The 18,686-nt window shown below is 47.3% G+C and overlaps 1 protein-coding gene across 4 annotated transcripts in view; it reads left to right on the plus strand.

Annotated features, from left to right (window-relative positions):
* The first annotated feature begins 202 nt into the window (after nucleotides 1-202).
* Kalrn (kalirin RhoGEF kinase) overlaps nucleotides 203-18,686 on the plus strand; it is a 589,603-nt gene continuing 571,119 nt past the window's right edge. For all 4 annotated transcript variants that reach the window (XM_038346659.1, XM_038346661.2, XM_038346663.1 and 1 more), the window contains exon 1: nucleotides 203-275. In XM_038346659.1, coding sequence (XP_038202587.1) covers nucleotides 203-275 — 73 coding nt within the window. The remainder of the gene's footprint in view (nucleotides 276-18,686) is intronic.

The raw sequence follows: 18,686 nt of genomic DNA on the forward strand, positions 1-18,686 counted from the left end.
AGGCGCCCCCAGCCCGCCGTGCGCCGCCGCCTGAGGAGGCTCGGCGCTACCCCCCGCCGCAGCCCCCCGCCCCGCGCCCGCAGCCCCGCGGCCACCGGCTCGGTGGCCACGGCCACCGCGCCCTCCGCCCACCGGGCGCCGCGCCGCCCTCGGCCCCAGGCTTCGCCGGCGCCCAGCTGCCCGCGGACGCCCTCCCCCAGTCATGAACCCCCCAGAGGGGGCAGCGGAGGAAGTGGGAGCCGCCGACTCGGACGTGGACGCCTTTTTCCGGACAGGTAAGGTCAGGCAGGATTCCGGGGCGGGGGGTGAGGACGGCCGCCTCGGACGCGGCGTCTCGGACAAGTTTGGGGACGGCAGGCTGCCGCCGCCGGGGCGTGCGAGTCGGAGGCGGTCCCCCGCGGTCGTCGGGGCTGGAGTTGTGGAGATTCACGTTGTTCTGGTGGTGCTGGCTGCGTTTTGGGGAGGGCGTGGGGGCTGGGCGCCCCTCGGCGTTCACCCCAGTTGCGGGGGTCTGTGTTGGGGAGGCGGGAGGCGGTCCTCTCCGGCCGCCTTCTCCGGGCGATGTTGGATCACTTTGCTGCGCGCCGCTTCCAGCTCCCGGTGTCCCGGCCCCTCCCTCTGCTCCCCACTCCCACGGTGCCTGACTGTGGGGCTCCTGGGTCTCCCGAGGTTGGTGCCTCTTCTTCTCTCCAGGGCTCGGGGCCCTGATGTGCATAGAGGGGCAGCAGGGGTCGCGAGGCGCTTAGGCAGCAGCCTGACAGGCAGGCTGGAGCCAGGCGATGGGAGATCGTGCCGGGTGCGTGTTGTACTTTTGACCCGCTGGGAGGACCATGGGCATCGGACCTGCTCCTTGGTCATTTCTGCAGCTCGGGGAACCGATGAGTTTTTACCTAAGAATCGCTTATTTCTGGAAGTGTGAGTTAGCTAGCATCCCTCTCAATACACACCCACCAAATATTTGCTTGCCTGTGGCGCGGGGAGCATGAGTTGGCTTTCCAGCGCTTTGCGCCTCTCTGCACTTCACATGCAGCAGTCTGTAGCTGTTCTTGTTCACTGGCTCCACCGTCCCTTCACCAGAATAGACACCGATCACCCTCATCTCCTACCACCTGTAGCCCTGTTTCAAACATCTCATCACCAAGGAGTCCCCATCTCTCCTGTACCTGTAGCTTCCTCCAGCTCTGGCTCCGTTGTGCAGTTCCCTAGCTCCCCCACACGTCTGCAACCATTTTGTCTGGAATCTTTGTCCCAAGGACTCTGATAAGTTATGGATGCCCCCCACATCTGCCCTCCCTTTGGGAAAGTTGGATCAGAGGACACGAACTGGTGAGGTCAGGGGTCAGGTTAGCTCTGGAGGCTTCACATCCATTCGTTTCCTAACACTGTTCCTTTACCCTGGAGGTCCACTCTAAGGAAGGGAGTGGGGCCCTTTTGTGGGGAAACTTGTGGCTTTGAAAGTCAAGACTTAATTGGCCCATATGGTCATCTCTAATTGGTCTGGAGAGGAAAAAGGTGGAGGACAGAGTTGATGCCAGGGTATGGGGAAGGGGAAGAGGCTCCTGTCATCGTTTCCTGCTTCCAGGCTTCAGCCTGCCCTCTTCCCTCTCCTCTCCCATCCCGGGAGTCAGCATTTTCTCTTTCCACCTTCCCTGTCCCTCCTTTCTCTCCTGCTCACCTCTCCTCTCTTAGAAACCTAAGCAGGGGTAGAAGAGGTGCCTGACCGGAGTGTGTAACCCTGAATCTAGGGAAAGAGGCTCTGGGAGCTCAGTGCCATCCAGACACTCACAAGGTCTACAGACCTCACCTGCATCCCAGCCTGGCCAAGCAGCTGTATTTTTTACCTCTGGGGAAAAAGCACTGTGGTATGAATTCACAATCTTCCTCTCCTCTCCTTGTCTGTCTACTTTTCCTTTTGATAGGCATTGTTTTTGTAGCTTCCAATTCTAGAGACTTATGAATATTTACTTTCCCCGGGGTCTTTCAAAAACAAATCTTAGCTTACATTGTCCAGGCTGGTTTCAAGTCCCAGGGTAAGAAGTGAGCTGGGGTCAGTTTCCTACTGGGGTAATGTCCTTCCACAGTGTAGTCTTGCTTGCTTCAAGGAGGAGGTAGTGGAGGCGAGGGACGCTAGACCTCATATGCACTTAGAGTCAGAGATAGTTTAAATCCTTTATACACAAACTTGCAAATGATGGATGGCCTGTGACAAGCTGCTAAAGGGGTAAGTCTAGAATAGTGCCTTCCTGCCTCATGACCCTCTGAGCTCTGCCCCTTGACCTTCGCCCTCCTCGCAGTCTATCCCAGAGGCCCTTGTTGGGGATTCTTAAGCCAGGACAGACTATGTGTCTGAGCCTTCTCCTTTTTGATTCATGCCTTCTGTGGGGAATATAGCTCTGTACCTGGCTGGCTAGCTGAATTATAAATTTATTCAACCGAGCAACCAAGAAACCATCAAACAGATTGTTCAAAGTTTCCAGCACCAGGATTACCCCCTTCTTTCTGGTGGAAAAATTTGCATGTACAAAGACCAGACTGGCAATTACTTTGTCAAAACTCTGGCATGCTATGTCTCTAATTAGGCATGATTTAAATAATTCAGTCATTTTACTTGTTTGGCTTACCTGCTTTCTGATTATTTGGATGTTTTTGTTCTCATGACCAACTGATTAAATGAGATTCTCCAGTCTTACTTTTTCACAATTACAAGGCTGTAGAACCTGCTCTATTCCTACACGCTATCCTATAGAATAGTATAGGTTGACAAAGTCCTGACTGTCTTCCTAAGAGTTCTGTTTCAAGCCTGAGAAGGTATGTTGCTGGCTTTTAATTTTATTTTAATTTAAAATTTTTCCTGATCATAGTTGTAAGGTAGCAAAGGGAGACAGGAAAACTCAGGACTGGGACAATAAAACATTGACCCACATTTTTTTTTAACACCTACTAGGAATCTTCTGCTGTCCAGGGTGCTGTGGGACACAGGAGAAATACTTAAAGTGATTGCTGTCCTCAAGAACTTGCAGATTGCTAAAGATTAGGACATTGTAAGTTAGAGGGTTGCGAGAACTAGAGAAGGTGCAGCCTAGGGCGGTCTTTGAAAGGGCACCAAGGAGATTGACAAAGGTAAAAAGGCTGGAGCTTTGGGGAGCCTGGACTGACTGAGGGGAAACGGTGGGTTAATAAGGACAGGAACAGGGTTGACTAAATAGAATAGAAACAACAAGAGCGTCTGAAACCTTCTGAAGAGGAGTTTGGACTTGATTCAAAGGAACTAGAGAGTCGTTGCTGGTGTTTGAGCAAGGATACATCATAGAGAAAGTAGTGTTTAGAAAGATTAGTCTCTGGGAAATTTTGTTGATGAAGTGAAAAAAAAATAAAGGTAGGATCTAGGGAGATGCAGAGGTCATCCATGGCTGAGGTAGAGGCTGGGGATCTTGCCCCGTCTCGATGGCAGGAAGGATGGGGAGCCAGAGCTAATTCTGAGAGGCTTGAGATAGAGGTAGAAGTGCCAATATTTACTGACACCCAAGGATGGACAGTGTCCCAGCATTCCTGTATGTCTACATATGAGGAACTGGATGTGCACATTTAAGTGGACTTATTTTGGAGTTGGCTATGTGGACTCTAGGCATGGGCAGGAGTGGTTGTGCTGATTCCGAAGGCTTGGTGTACTTGAAGCTTCCAGATGGAGATGGTGGAGGAAGAGGGGCAAGGAGGTCTTAATTTGGAAACAGCAGAAAGGAGTCTGGATCCTGGAGATCCCAGAGAGTCCATGCGAGCTCTGATGTGATGATGGGGCAGACAGGCTGAGTAGGAGGAATAGAAAAATGAAACACTGGGAGCTGACTGGGGGGCACAGGATCAGAAGGGGCACTCGGTGTAGGCATTTGGGGTGACAAGGAGGACATAGTCACTTGGAGTTTATCAGCAAAGACAGGGTGGAACCCTAGTGTCAGGAAAGGATTTTGGGTTTGTGTCATGGGTGGTTTGGGGTGACGGAGAGCGAGCTGTGGAGAGGAAAACCAGAAGATGCCAGGATGGCTGCGTGGGATCCCAGAGACGAGACAGAAGAGTAGGCTCCATAACAGCTCAGAGCTGAGCTTTGGGGAGCAAAAGAGAAACCTCTTTCTTTAAAATGCAAAGGCAAAAGGCTCAGAATAATGAGAAGTTGTTGTGAGGTATGTCCTGCGTTCAACTTCCTGTTGAGCTTTGGCTTCTGCATCCAGACATTTCAACTGGGAAGATACTGTTAATGGGTCTTTGGCCAAGCTCGGCTCAGCTCTGTTTCCAAACTCCCCAGACCACCTTCCTCTCTTCATTTCCTCATTCTGTAAGTGGCATCTTTTCTTTCCCAGTCACGTTCAAAGCCTTGGCATTAATTTGGGGAAATTTCTCTAGGCTTACAAGCCTTACTGCATAGTCCTCCATAGTTAGCCTGTTGCCTCAGGCCAGTCCTCCATGGACTTCTTCCACAGACCCCTCTCATCCTTCAGAATCTGCCCCTCTCTACACTGTCCCCGGGGCTTATAGCACTTCCAGAAACACTCTTGTCATCGTGTTACTCTCTGATTTATGAAGCCTGCAGTGACGCCCTGGTGCCTGTGGTCCAAGTCCATACTTAGCTGCTCAGTTCTAGCCAGCTTCCCATCCCCATGCCTTAGAGCAACCTGGATCTTGTTGATTCATCCCCTTCCTACTCCACAGCCTCCAAATCCAAGACATTCTGTGTTCTAGTGTTTTCGAGAGAGTTTACAGTTTGCGGCAACCTCTGGAAAGCCCCCAGTGTCTTCTCACTGTACCGGTGGTATTGTGTTACTGTTTAGCCTTTCCTATATGTAGGGCCTATATCCCCATCAAAATTATTTATTTTTGGAGGTAAGTATAAAGTCTTTAAAATATTTTACAATTCCTCAAAGATCCCATTTTTTTTTCGGAGATATAACAAACATGGCCCAAATGTAAGCGCTGTTGAATCAAGGTGACGACAATGTCCCAACTCAGTGCATCATCATTCTTAACTTAGAGAACAGCTCCATCCTGCCTGCCTAAGAAAACAAGCCCCTGTAAGTCCAAACCATAGAAAAGGAAGACTTTGAAATAACAATATACTCTGTGTGCAGTTCTTTGAGTAAATATCAACACATAGTCCGTACACTGCCAGGTACTTGAAAAGGGAGAAATCTTGTTACTTCTTTTTGCAACCAAGGAAAGCATTTCCTTTGACGTTTCTCTTGACATTTCGCAAGGCAAACACGATGCCCAGTGACTTAGTTGGGGCTACCGTGGCTGCGCTAGAACACCATGACCAAAAGCAGCTTGGGGAGGAAAGGGTTTATTTCAGCTTGGCATCCCCGTCACAGTCTGTGACTGAGGGAACAGTCAGGACAGGAGCTCACATAAGGCTGGAATGTGAGGGAGAGCTGCTGCAGAGGCCGCGGAAGAGTGCTAACTGGTTTGTTCCTCCTGGCTTGCTCAGTCTGTTTGCTCATACACCCCAGGGACCACCTTCTCAGAGCTGGCACTGCCTGCCCAGAGGTGGTACCACCCACAGTGGGCTGGGCCCCCCAACTACAGTCATCAGTCAAGAAAATCCTCTCCAGACGTGCCTACAGTCCAGTCCTTTGGAGGCATTGTCTCAATTCAGATCCCTTCCTTCAAGAGGACCTGACCTTGTGTCAAGTTGTCATAAACCATCCAGCATACTCAGCTCAATGGCTATTGTGTCTTAGATTCTCTTCTGCTTCCATCAGTCATGAATTGGGAATTTAGTACTACCCTTGTTCAGGAACTTCGGGAGGAGTATTGAGAAGACTTTCTGTTTCTGGAGAAGGGGATATTGTGTTTTAGGCAGGCGATGTCTGCAGTAATCTATTTTAGAATATATTGATGGCATCTGGGTCTACCTGTGTAAGGCTGGGGAGGCCGGACTTCATCCTTGGATGGTTGGCTGCCAATGGGACAGTTATTGGCAGTTCTGTCCAGCTCTGTTTGGTAGTCCTTTACAGTAAGACAGGAGGCACTGGGGCGAACCAGAGCTTCAGAAAGGAGTGATGTTACAAGTAAGAGAACTGTTCCTGCTTGGGAATCTCCAACCCAAGCAAATGTTCTAGGGTTTCTCCTTAGACTTTGGAGAGCAAATCCTTTTGGAGTTCCTCCTGGTTGCTCTTGGCCTTTATATCTGAGTTGGGCCATACAGGGATAGCACAATGGTTCTCAGCCAGAAGAAATGCTGCTCTCTACCCCAGGGAACATTTGGCAATGCCTGAAGACTTTTTTTTTTGGTTGTCACAACTCACAGGACAGTTTGCTGTAAGCATCTGTTGGTAGATAGGCCAGAGTGCTGATAAGTATCTTACAGTGCACAAAAAAGAATTACCCAATCAAAACCTATCAACAGTATTGATGGGGGAGCCCTGACTATGCAGAAGACCATGGGTCTTGGATCAGATCAGCTCAGCACTAACTAGGTTGCTCTTGGGTAAATTACACAAATCTTCAGGAATTCTGCAAAATGGGACTAATAAAGCCTGTTTTATGGATTGAGAAACTTAAGTAGAAAAGGAGTATACCATGGGGGGTATTGTTCCAGCTGTGGTAGTTATGCAGTGGGCACTTCTGGAAGGCTGCTGGGTAGAGTTTTTCACGCATGGGAGAGTACCAGTACAGCGGCATGAGAGGGGCAGGGACCTCTCCTGCCTGTGGATTCAGGAGGCCGTCTTTGGGCCTCAGCGCTCACTTGCTGGACAAATCCATATTGAGTGTCTGCTGCAGTCATGCAGTGTGGAAGTATATGGAACCATTAAAGGGAAGATGCGAGAGCAGGAAGGGGAATGGATGCAAATATAAATATCCTCCCTCTGGGAGCACGTGGACTTCACGGGCTGAAAGGGGAGAGAAAGCCTATGAAGGAAGGCCATGCGTGAGAGCAGGAAGGCCATACTCTTTTCTGCTCCCTACTTATCGGGATGACTTACTTGTACGTGTGACTTTGACATCTATGGGAAAGGAATAATCATCTCTCCAACCCCCGTTCCCTTCCAGAATTGTTGAGGGATTCAAATAAGATACAGTAAAAGGCCTTTATAAGTTGTACAATGATATCTAAATATCTGTAGATAGTTATTTCAAATGGGGCATTCTGTTTCTCTAAGTGCCTCTTCCGACATGTAGTACCTTGTTTAATCTCCCCTCCCCAGGACCGTTTGGCCTAGGAGGAGAGATGATCCTGATCATTCTTCCCCTCCAAGGGGACTGTGGGCCATCCTATTACACAGGTCAGGGCACTTTCTGTTAACTCTTTCACAAAGAGGTAAGTGTGCTAGCTCCCTGCAGCCCCTTCCCAGGCCCTGAGCCACATGGCAGGAGCCTGGTGGAAACAGGCTGGCTTGCTTCTGCTGAGCATCAGGTGGGTGCAGAGAACCGGTCCCTTCCTCTTCCTTCTCTGCTTGTAGTGAAGACTCTTCCTGCCGCTCCTTTGTGTGGATGACTAGCAGTAAAATAACTAGGGGATGACTGACAGCCATAGAGTTGTTGGATCAATAGAGCTGCCTGAGAGCGTGTCTGCTGAGGAGCGAGGAGCGAGGGAACAGAAAGTATCTGCTGGGAGGACAGAGGCACTCATTCAGGGAGGGAAAGAAGAAACCTGGAGCATTAGCTTTGTCTCCTCCCCTTCCGCCCCCACAGCATCATTAGAAGTGAGCCAGGCACTTGCTAGGGAACACGGATACCAGGGATAAACAAGCACAGGAGTGAAAAGTGACGGGTGATCGATACAGTTATAGGAGTGGTTATGTCTTCGTAGAATCTAGTGCTGCATTCCCGGCCTGAACAGTAGCAGGAGACATGAGCATTCATGCTCAGTTGGCCACAGTCATAGTCCAGACTGTGTGACCCAAAGGATGAAGGTAGAGGATGATTGGGAGTTGAGACTCAGAAGGGTGGGGACCACATTGATTGACTAAATGTTTTAATTCATGAATTAAAGCATGAATGTTTAGAATGGACTGTCAATGAGTTGGATCTTTCTGCAATTGTTTGGGGGAGCTTGTGGGTTTCTCTGAACACAGACAGAGGTGTGATGAGGAGCATGAATTTGAGAGCCCTGTGGAGTTTCTCTTAGGATGGAGAAAGAGGCTGCTGGCGGGGAAAGATAGATTATTGTGATATCATAGGAGGGTCTGGACTTGAGACTCTCAGGTAGACATGGAAAAGAGGTGACTTTGTAGAGGTTGAGCCTACAGGACCTGTAGAGGTGTCAAGAAGGTTCAAGAAGGTTGGAACGAAAGCTTAGAGTCTCGGTGACAGGGAGGATAGAGTTATGCTTGGTGAAAACCAGAAGTTGGGAAGAGGGGCAGCAGCTGTGGGGACCAGGAGGAGAGGGAGGATTTGGAGAAATTGCTTGGGACATGTTGCATTTCAGGTGTCAGTGCATAGATAAGGGAAGTGTTGATTCAGTAGGCGAGTATCGAAGGGAGTCTGGAGCCTTGGAGGGAGGCCAGAGTCGGAAATACAGATTTGGGAGATATCTGAAAGAAGTCATGGCTGGAGCTATCAGGATAGATGAGATAATAAATGAAAAGCTTACACAGACTGAAGGGCAGAAGGCCAAGGACAGAACTGCAGACTGACGTGAGGGCTGGAGGAGAACCAAAGTGGCTGATCGGCGGGGCTTCATGTCGCCGTGAGGTGCCCTCCGCCATGGGGCTGGTTCTGCAGTCAGGGAGACCATGGGTAACTTGTGAAGTAAGTTGCAAACCTGTCTGGGGAGGTGGAATTGAGATTGCGGAGGGGAGCGGAGTGAGTGGATGGGAGGAAGTGGGGGGGTGCATGTAGATGACTCTTCAGGAAGGTTTGGCTGCCAAGGGAAGGTTAAGAATAGTGAGGGAGTTGGAGATGGGGAGCAGACTTGAGGGTAGGCTTTTTTTAGGGAGGGAAGCTATGTGAATACCTGAGGTGAGGAAGAGGGAGAAGGCACACCGGAGGTAGGAAAAGAGAAGAGCAGTTGATGGAGAAAGATCCTGGGAGAGCCTGGATATGTGTTTTGTGCCGTCGGCATCAACTTAGGGCCTCAGGGGTTCTGGACAAGCATTCTCTACCACTCAGCTAATCCCAGCCTCAGCCTGAAGGGGTGGATCTCAGGATCAGCTGGTCGCCTTGGCCCATAGGAGGATGCTTTTTTAGGGATCAGAAGGAAGGCAGACCTCAGGAAAGACAATCATTATCCAAGACCCAAGCACCTAAGGTGCCTGGTTGCTAGCTTCTGTATAAAGAATCGCTCTCTTGCAGGGGTCAGGGACGTATACTCTCTGAGGTGGGTGGTCTGTACGATGTGATCCTCTGAGGCCTTTGTGCAGAACAGCTGGGATGCAAAATTAGCACCCCTGAAGTGGATCAGCCCTAGGCTAGCGGGCTCTGCAGAATCACCTTCTATGGGAAGTGAGCCAGCGAGGCAAGTGGTGGATGGGAAGGATTGAGAGAGTAGAGTGGGAGTTGACTCAGGCTAGGCCTCTGGGAAGCCTCCTGTAGAGGTGTCCGACCCTGGCCACCAGGAGATGGCACCAATCAGAGCTAGTGTCTGCTCATGATGTTCCAGTTCCCTGAAGGCCTTGGCTACCTAGAAGGAAGCAGAAGGAGAGCAGGGATCCCAGCAGTGGAAGATGTCACACCCTTGTTGTTCCCAAAGTGCTCCTTTTAACTCTGTTTGTGGGTATAGAGAGCATTTGACAGTTATATATTCATGTTATAAGTAGTCATATATAGCTCATGTTGCTAACAATATAATAAGGTTATATATATGACTAGTGTGACCTTTTACATATATAACATTGTTGTATCAATGGTTAGATGGATCCCTTCATAGTCCAAATTATGAAAATTGTGACATTTAGTAGGTCCCTCTTTCCTCTCTCCTTCCCTCCCCCTCCCCTCCTCTCTCTTTTTCTCTTTCTTTTCCTCCTTCTTCCTGTCCTCCCCACTCCCTTTCCCTTTACTGTGTAGAGGTAGGTAGGGGTCTTATTTTTAAATTTGGTATTGCATTTATTTCAGGCACAACACGCAGGGACAAGGGATGTGGTTAAAATCTCCACTTTTACACTCTTACCCCATAGTTCAGGGACAGTGAGCATCATGGGGAGGGGGAGCAGGCACACAGTGTTGAGCTGGCAGCTGGACAGTGAGCCTAGAAGGGGTCTTGGAGGCTGACAGATGGTTAATTGGAAGTGACAAAGGGGGCTGAGAGGGAGGGGTCTGGAGCTCCTGTGGGATTTCCATCTCTGTCTACTTACTGTTCTGGGAAGGAGGGTGTGGGCAAGCAGGAGCTGCTCATCAACAGTTGGAGCGGGAGACGGGCAGGACTCCCTGTCGGGATGTGGCTATTGGAGATGCTCCGATGGAATAATGCCGCAGCTTTAGCTGAGGGGGAAGGCACACGATTCCCTGCCTCTTCTCACTACCCCAGCGCACTAGCACAAGGCATACTCAGATACTGGGGTCCTAGGAGATGCCCGACTAAGTATTGGATCAGCATGGTTTCTAGGATGATGTGTGTACCGTATGATGACAGTGCCAGGGATCGGCAACCTCATCTGGATGTGTGTGAAAACATGGGGTCACCTGAGTTTAAATGGATGAAAAGGTGGTAGAAATGAGCAAAGTGACTATAGACAGCCATTCAGGGAGTTTGGTGGGGAGAGCACAGAGAACAGTTTTTTGGGAACACTTGGTAGTAATATATATGTATATATACACATTATATATAGTTACAAGTGTGTGAAATTTTAGACTTACATGTGTGATTTTATGTACACATATAAACTTTATTAAAATATTTTAATGGGTTATCAGGTCTATGGAGGGAGTCTCTCTCTCTCTCTCTCTCTTTTGAAAGTAGAAACCCTTTGACTGCTTGAAAAGGACACAGGAGGAGATAATGGTAGAGCCTGAACACGTTAAAACGTGGAAGAACACCTAGGGGAGGTTATCAGGATGGGCGTCAGATTCCAAAAGATCCAGGAAAGGATGAGATTCCTGGGCAAATGGCTAATTCTGGAAGGGTTGGTGACCACTTCTGTGGATCTGTGGAAGCCTAGGTGGTTTCATGGCCAGAGGCTAGAGCTGTTGTTGTACGTGAGAACCAAGATCAAGCACCGAGATGCAGTGTGCAATGCCTGTCTGTGCTCTTTGTGCTACCATATAGTTTGCGAGTTTCGGGCAAGGGGGCTGGAGGTTGAAACATACAAAAACACACAGACAGAGACATGGACCTCTAGTCACTGGTAAGAAGCCCCTCTATTAAATAGCACCATGGAGTCTTATATACCCAACAGTCAAGTGAGCCAACAGGTGAAAACCTTATCCTCTGATCCTCAAGGCCAAGGCAACACGTGCTCATGAAGCAGAGCTGGTAAACAACTTTGACACAGCTTTCAGCAACTCAAATCAGAAGGAAAGTAAAGATCACTAGCAGGGAAGAGCAGTTGGAGGCAAGGACTCCAAATGGTCCCAACAGCGAGAAATGCTGGGACTTGGGAAGAGAGGAGCCGGACATATCTCTGGAGAAGGAATGAGAATTCCATAGACAGATGAGCTCGCCAGTGAGGTCAGTGTGGGCCAGGATGCCAGGGCTCTGCATGCTGATCTCTTCTGTGGGTTCTGGTTGGGAATAAAAATAGGAATTCCTGTGTCTCTGGCTGGTGTCTTAGACAAGAAGTCTGGTATGGGAATAAGGTACTTAGGAGACTTGTTTGGACACCAGCATCACCACAAATCCTTATAGAAACTGATAGTGCCGAGACCTTCTGGAGGCCTTAGCTTGGAAAATGTTCGTGTCTGTATTCAGCGGCTGTACTGTGTATATACATTTTGCTTTGGACTTTTTTGTATTTTCAGCACCCAGCTGAGTGTCTTACAGATAATAGTTGCTTAACTATTATTTGTTGGCTTGATTTTTCTTTCTTTTCTTTTTTTTTAAAAGCTAATTATTGGTGTATATGCCATTTGGGAGTTACTCAATACTGTGCGAAGGAAATAAAAATCATTTTTGTGGACAGGCAGTTCTACCTTAAACAAAAAGACTTGTAAAGTCAACACTGGAATGTAGCTATTTGGTGAGTCTGAATTAGTCAGAGGGGATCCTTTGTGACACTTGATTATAAATATCCACATATTTCATAAGCACTGGAGAAGTAAATAGAGCTGCTAAATATGGAAGCTCACAGTTCTTTTCCTTGAATAGTTTATGGTCTTGAATTAGGGGGAAAATGGCCAGAGATTAACTAGAAAGGGAATTTCACAGATGCATTAATTCACGTAATATGTTTTTACTGTCATTAAGTTAAACAAGTTTAAATAGTATGAAAAATGTTCATTTAGAAAGATCAATTTTAAGGTATCTGTTTATAGAACACTTATGTTCTCTCAGGGCTGTTTGCAGTATTACTGTTTCTATACTGCTGTTTACTGTAGAGCGTTTAAACAATACAGTAAAACATAGAAGATGCAAAAGCTACTCTAATCCCAACTGCCCAGAGAACCCTTGTTTGCTAACTTGAGATATTTCCTTTTGTTCTTTAGGTTCATCATTTGCTTTTGATTTTTTTTTACTTAAGATGGAAAATAAATTGTGGAATGGCAGTTAGACTTTTTGTGAACAAAGTCATTTTTCTACTTAATTTAACTGTAAAACATACTAGTACACATATATTTCGTTGTATAAAACAACCTCAGGCCAAATAACCTTTCTATGAAGGTAGGAACACAAAAGACTCCTCAATTGTGTGAAAGGGTAAAGACATTGATATTTATTGTAATAAAAAGATTTAAACTGAACAAATATCCAGAGCATATAATCTCTTCCCCCGTAATGCTTTGAAGAATCTAATGGATAGATGTGTTTACATAAATGCATGGCTCTCTTTTATATAACAAAAAATGCATCAAGCTATGTCTGATGTTTTGCAAATTGTTCTTATAACTTGATAGTCACAGACTGTTTTCCATGTCAGTACATCCATTTCTGCTTTATTTGTTTTAAGAGCTATATTATGTTGTGTGCTATATTGTGTTTACCATTCTCCTCGTAAGGATAGACATTTATAACCCAGATTTTCCATGGACTAGTGGGTTTTTTTTTTCTTTTCTGGGACACTATTTAGTTCAAGCCATACTAAGAAGAGCCTTTTTTTTGATCCTTTTCAAAGGTGACTAGGACTACTGTGGGTTCTGGATATTTCTTCTGCTTTTATCCTCAGGAGAGAGGGGAACAACCTGTCCTTGTTGTCCAAAGATAACTTCCTGTGGTATGTTTAAGGATACTTTGCTAGTGACAGTTAGCGGACTGGCGGCAGCTCCCCCTGGCCTCTTTTACTGTGTGCATTAAGTAAATTAAGAGCCAGGTTATCAGTCAACATTAGCCCCCCAAAGCCACATGTGTTAAGTGTTCTTCAGTGCATGTTAACTCTGCAACTCTGCTGCTGCAGGCATCAGAGTGTATATGTAAATGTAGTTGTCTGCTCTTGGCTAAGATCATGCCGGAATGTGATTCAGGAGACCCTGATCCCTCCTCCCTACCACGGAACATCTTGGTGAGTTGGCCAAGCCAGTTCATAGTCCTATTTTTACAGATGGGACCTCTCTTTCCTCATTTGAAGAAAGAGGTCAGCACACTTCCCTGCCATACCTCATAGGAGTAGCATGAGATAAAGTGAGGTGGTTGAAGAAAAATACTTTGGAAAAACAAAATTGCTGACTCCACAAGAAGGGGTTTTGTCAGCTCCTCTCTGGGGTCTCCTTTGGTTTTGAGTGTGGGCTGAAAGCTGAGCTAGGGGACTTGGATAAGAGTGACAGCTTGTTCTACACTCAAGGACTGCATCTTTTCATGTCTGATAGGAAATTGGCAGCAGGGAGACGGAATGAAACGTTTCGTGATATGTTCTGTTTGCTTTCGCAAGACATGCTCATAGGAAGGAATATCTGGTCTGCCTGTTGAGAGCGGCCTAGGGTTTCCTTCTGCTGGGCAGCAATGTGACTTAGTTACACACTTCTTATTACCCAGAGATGCAAAGAAAATGTAGCTCTTAATATTTCCTAAAGCGGAGCTAATTCATATGTTTGTACCCAACTTTTGTTTGTTTTCTAATGGTCTTTTCTTGACTGGTCTGTTTTGAATTAGTGCTTTGTTGAGATTTAACTATTCAATTGCATAGATCTCCACCTCCCACATGCTTACCACTCCTTTGCAGAACAGGGTCTAGGTACAAAGAGTTGCTCCTGCGGTGGCTGGTCGTGGTGGAGCAGGAGAAGAATGGAGCCACAGCATGCCTGTTGATTTCCCCTGCTCTCTGTATAGAGCTGGTCTGATCCTATCTCTGGTATGGGTGTTGGCCACAGTGTGCCCAAAGTGTTCCTTTTTGGAGTATTATGCTGAAGGCTGGCACTGAAATTGAAGTCCTTATTCTTTCCCCATGGAGTCAAAGTCCTGGTACATTACAACCACTTAGTCTATACCCCAGGCCTTTCTCTGGTCTCTGGTTCTCAGAACTACCACCAAGAAACAAAGAGGTTTATGGATGTTTTGGTTACCTGGTGCCACCTGTGAGGAGATGAGAAGAAAGTAGAAACTGAGCTCCAGAGGCCTGAGTGGGTTGTTTGGTTTTTCTGGGGCGGGAGGGGGGCTGAAAGGGGAGGTGAACCTTGAGTTGCTAGATCCTGTTATACCTATTGGATTATTTCTAAAGCGACCGTCCCTCAAAATGGACTAGTCTTGATATGGAACTGTAAGAAATAAGAGGCTGAGCCCTTGCTCTCTGCCCTTGCCCCACAATCTCTAATGCTTGAGGAGGTCTTCCTGTTTTCCTCATAGCAGGAGACCCCTCTGTGTTGCATCCCCCCAGTACTTCTCCCTTCTGGTTCAAAGTAACCTCACTGCTAAGTCCACTCAAGCTGGCTCTTGATGTGTTCGTGGGAACTTAGTTATTCAAGCTGAACTACTAAAAAAAAATCCTATCGCGGGTATCAACAGCTGAGCATTGACATTTTCTCTTTGCCTGCTGCTGTAACTATCCTGAACTTCCCTGAGGCAAATAAATGCTTCTGCTAGAGCAAGGGGGAGGTTAAATATATGCGAGGACATGCAAAAGAGGAAAGTATAGAACACTTTAAAAAGTATTGCCCAAATTAGACATGATTTGGGAGAAATGAGGGTTGAGAGATTATGCTTCTAACTTCCAGACTGCATGGCTGTGGAGCCCTTTTCTATACATGTATGAGGTTGTGTGCATGTAAACATGCAAGGGTGTGGCAGGGTTGATTCTTCCGGCAAGCATTTAATGATCACTTGGTACATAGTCTGTGCTGTGGGACAAACAGATCCAGCAGAGTGTTCAGGGAGCTCCTGGTCTCAGGAAGGGTGGAGTAGCAATAACTCCATATTGAGCTGTCCCACAGAGATCCACATTCTGAGAGGCTGACGTCTGGGTCTTGTAAGTCTACTGGTTGAGGTAGGAGCCTGTGCTGGGTCTAGTTTCCCTGTACCTCACCAGGATCTGATTCCTGAAACATTTCAGCCTTCTAAAATAACCAGATCAGTCAGCTTTTCTTCTTTCAAATGATGCTCATTCCTTCAAATATAAGGCACAGCATCTGTGAACATCAATTTTAGGAAGAATGTGATACATATTAATAAGATCAATTTTAGTAGCAGGTAGAAAGTAGAGTCCAACTTAAGGCTGCTTCTTTTCTTTGGTGGAGCTGTTTGTGTGCTGTGGTTCTAAACTAAAATTGTTCTAATGCAGAAACCTTTGTGTTTCATGTACTGCTCTCCTTCCAGGGCTCTGGAGTTCAAACAGTGCTAGAAGGTATTATTTAATATTAATATTATTATTAGTAGTAGTATTTTGACTGAGGAAAATTGCAACTCTGTCCCCTGTGAAGGATGCATGAAGTGGAAGGCCAGGTAAATCTAGATTGAAAATAAAGCAATCATGTTAGGCATGGCAGGGCATGCTTGTAATCCCAACAATTGGGAGGTGGAGGCAGGAAGGGGCAAGTTTAAGCCAGCCTGGGCCCATAGAACAAGACCCTGCCTCACAGGCAGCAGTCAGTGATGGTGTTGGATGGATGGATCCAAGTTGAGAGCTGTGGACTGGATATCAGGAGACCAGTGTTGTTGTTGTTCAGTTTGGGAAAGTCATTTTCTGACTCTGAGGCCAGTATCGATGTTGAGCACACTGAATATGTCTTCCATCCGTAGATATTCCCAGCAGAAATGGATAGCGGATGGAGAACGGGGAAGCCAGGGGATAAGAGCTGGGTGGCAGGTGGTATTAGGATCTTTCTGCCCTTCTGTTCTGTAGACATTTTGCCCATCAGAAGCCTTTTGTCTTTGTGGCTCAAGACTGCTTGGTCATGCCCTGTGAGGCCCAAGCTCCTGATGTGACTCAGCATCTTGGCTTGGTGAACAGGAGCCCTGATCCCTTTCGGGGTGGGGTGTGGGGAGTCACTTTGATGGTCTCATACCATCTTGGCCCTACTAGTGTTTTGAAAGCAGAGCCAAGTTTCTGGGACTTCTGAGCCTGTGCTGAAAAGCCTGCATCTCCTCAGCCAGTTTCTTTGGATGCCAGATCTGCAATTAGGAATGTGTCAAGCTCTCTAGATAATGTCTTCATTAGGGACCGCCTCTGCCAGCTCTGCCAAGGTATGAGGAGGGTTGACTTACTGATCATCTTGTAACTCATGTCCTTGAACCTTTCCTGGAGTGGGAGAGTGGAGGTGGTAAAAGCAATAGAATCCCCATCTTTCCCTAGGGCAAGTATAAACTCCGCTCAGCTCTGTTCTGTCACAAAGAGAATCGGCATAATCAAGCTACCGTCTTGGTTTCCTTTCCACAGAACGTCATCTCCTTAGCCCACAGTCTCTGGACCATCCGAAAACTCACATTTTGGTAGAGGGGAATGAATTCTACTTTTAAGCTCATAGCATCCCAGGATTGTCATAGGGTTGCCCTTGTGGTTGGCTGTGGTATAGAGAGAGTGGTGAAGCCTGTTGGGACATTTGTAGAATGATCATAGAGTAGGACATATTTGAGTGACATTGGGAAGACAGACTCATTGTCCAGTGTGACAAGTGGGAAGTGTCCAGGGTGGGAAGGGGGTTCCAAGCAGAGGGAAAAATGTAGGCAAAACCATGCGAAGGAGCCATGCGAAGACGAGGGAGAGCTAGAGCGTGGCAGGATGAGAGAATGTGGAGGTGTGAGTGAGTGCTGGGGTTTCGGAGTTTCTGGATTTTAATTTTTGTATTCCAGGATTGAGAGTCTGTCTTCTGAGCAGTGAAAAATTACAAAATATTTTAAATATTAAAATGCTACAATAAAATCGCAACTTAAGCCTTGTTTAGGAGCTTCCTGAGATATATTGTGTAGCAAGAGACAGGAATTCAAGTGAGGAGCCTCTATGAAAACATGGTTGATGGAACAAGGACGGCAGAGAGTGGCAAGAGAGTCCGCGGGGGGTTCAGTGTTAGTTGATATGGGCTTGAGGGAGAGGCTGAAGCCACAGGTAACTCACAAGGGTTGTTTAGGTTGTGGTAAAGGGTGACGGACTTCCGCCAAGCCTGCAACCACAGGAATCACACAGGAGGTGGGAGCGTTTCTCAAGCCCCTGTAGCCTTTGGGATTCGACATTGCTTCATTCTCCAAACTCTAAACATCTTGAATAGAAAACATAAAAACCAGAACGTAGTGTGACTGATAGCTGAACAGTTGTATATTTTGACAGTCCTTTCCAGGTCGATAGCAAGTCTGCATGTGCATATATGAGCTGCATGTGTTCATGCGCGCGATGCTGTTCTTGCTTTGGGTGCAAATGTATCTGCTCCTTTTATTGTACTGGGTTCTTGACACAGTATCGTTTTTCAGCATTGAAATTCCCGTCACCTCCCAGAAATAGTCCCTTTAGGATCCATTTCGGCTTGGCTTATTGTACGCAAACATTCCAGTGGGATTGACTGCTTGTGTCAAATTAATTTTTTTTCCCTTCCTAGGGAGAGCGTCTGCCATGTGCAAACTGGGGAAATCCCCAGGCTTCTTGTCTAACGCAAAGCTCAGACAGAGGTCAAGTCAGTCCTGGGTCTAGACAACCCTCAGGGCCTAGACCTGGATACTTTCGCCAACCTTCCCAGCATGCTTTGTAATTGTTTCCAAGCATCAGGAAATATAGGGCTGGCAGAGATGGCTTCTTCCAAGAGGCTTGGGTCTTTGTACCATCAGGTGCAATGCTGCTTTCCCCTCTATGTCCATATTCCTATGAGTGCTTTATTTAAAGTCTGCAGAAGGTAACGGTAACCCTGCTTCCCTTGCTTCCCTGCTTGTTGCACAGACCTTACAGAGCTCTGGGGATGTTCACCCTCCACCCCAGTCTTGATACTTGTAAGGTTGGCGGGTCCTCAGACTGTACCCCAGGCTTTGTCTAACAGCCCCTCGTGTAATTGGATTCAGTCAGCCAGCCTTACTGTGCTATGCCAAACCCAGATAGCAGCCCGGGGACCTTCTGCCTGTCTTCCCCACAGATGAACTCCCTTGACAGCTCTTCTGTTTACAGCGGGTGTCTAGACTCTACTGTCCGCTGCTGGGCCAAGTTCCTTGGCACTAGGCGCCTTGTGAGATGACTGGATGTGACAAGACTCTCTCCTTGAGAATA

Source organism: Arvicola amphibius, chromosome 10 (assembly GCF_903992535.2).
Source record: "Arvicola amphibius chromosome 10, mArvAmp1.2, whole genome shotgun sequence".
In the NCBI taxonomy this organism is placed as follows: domain Eukaryota; kingdom Metazoa; phylum Chordata; class Mammalia; order Rodentia; family Cricetidae; genus Arvicola; species Arvicola amphibius.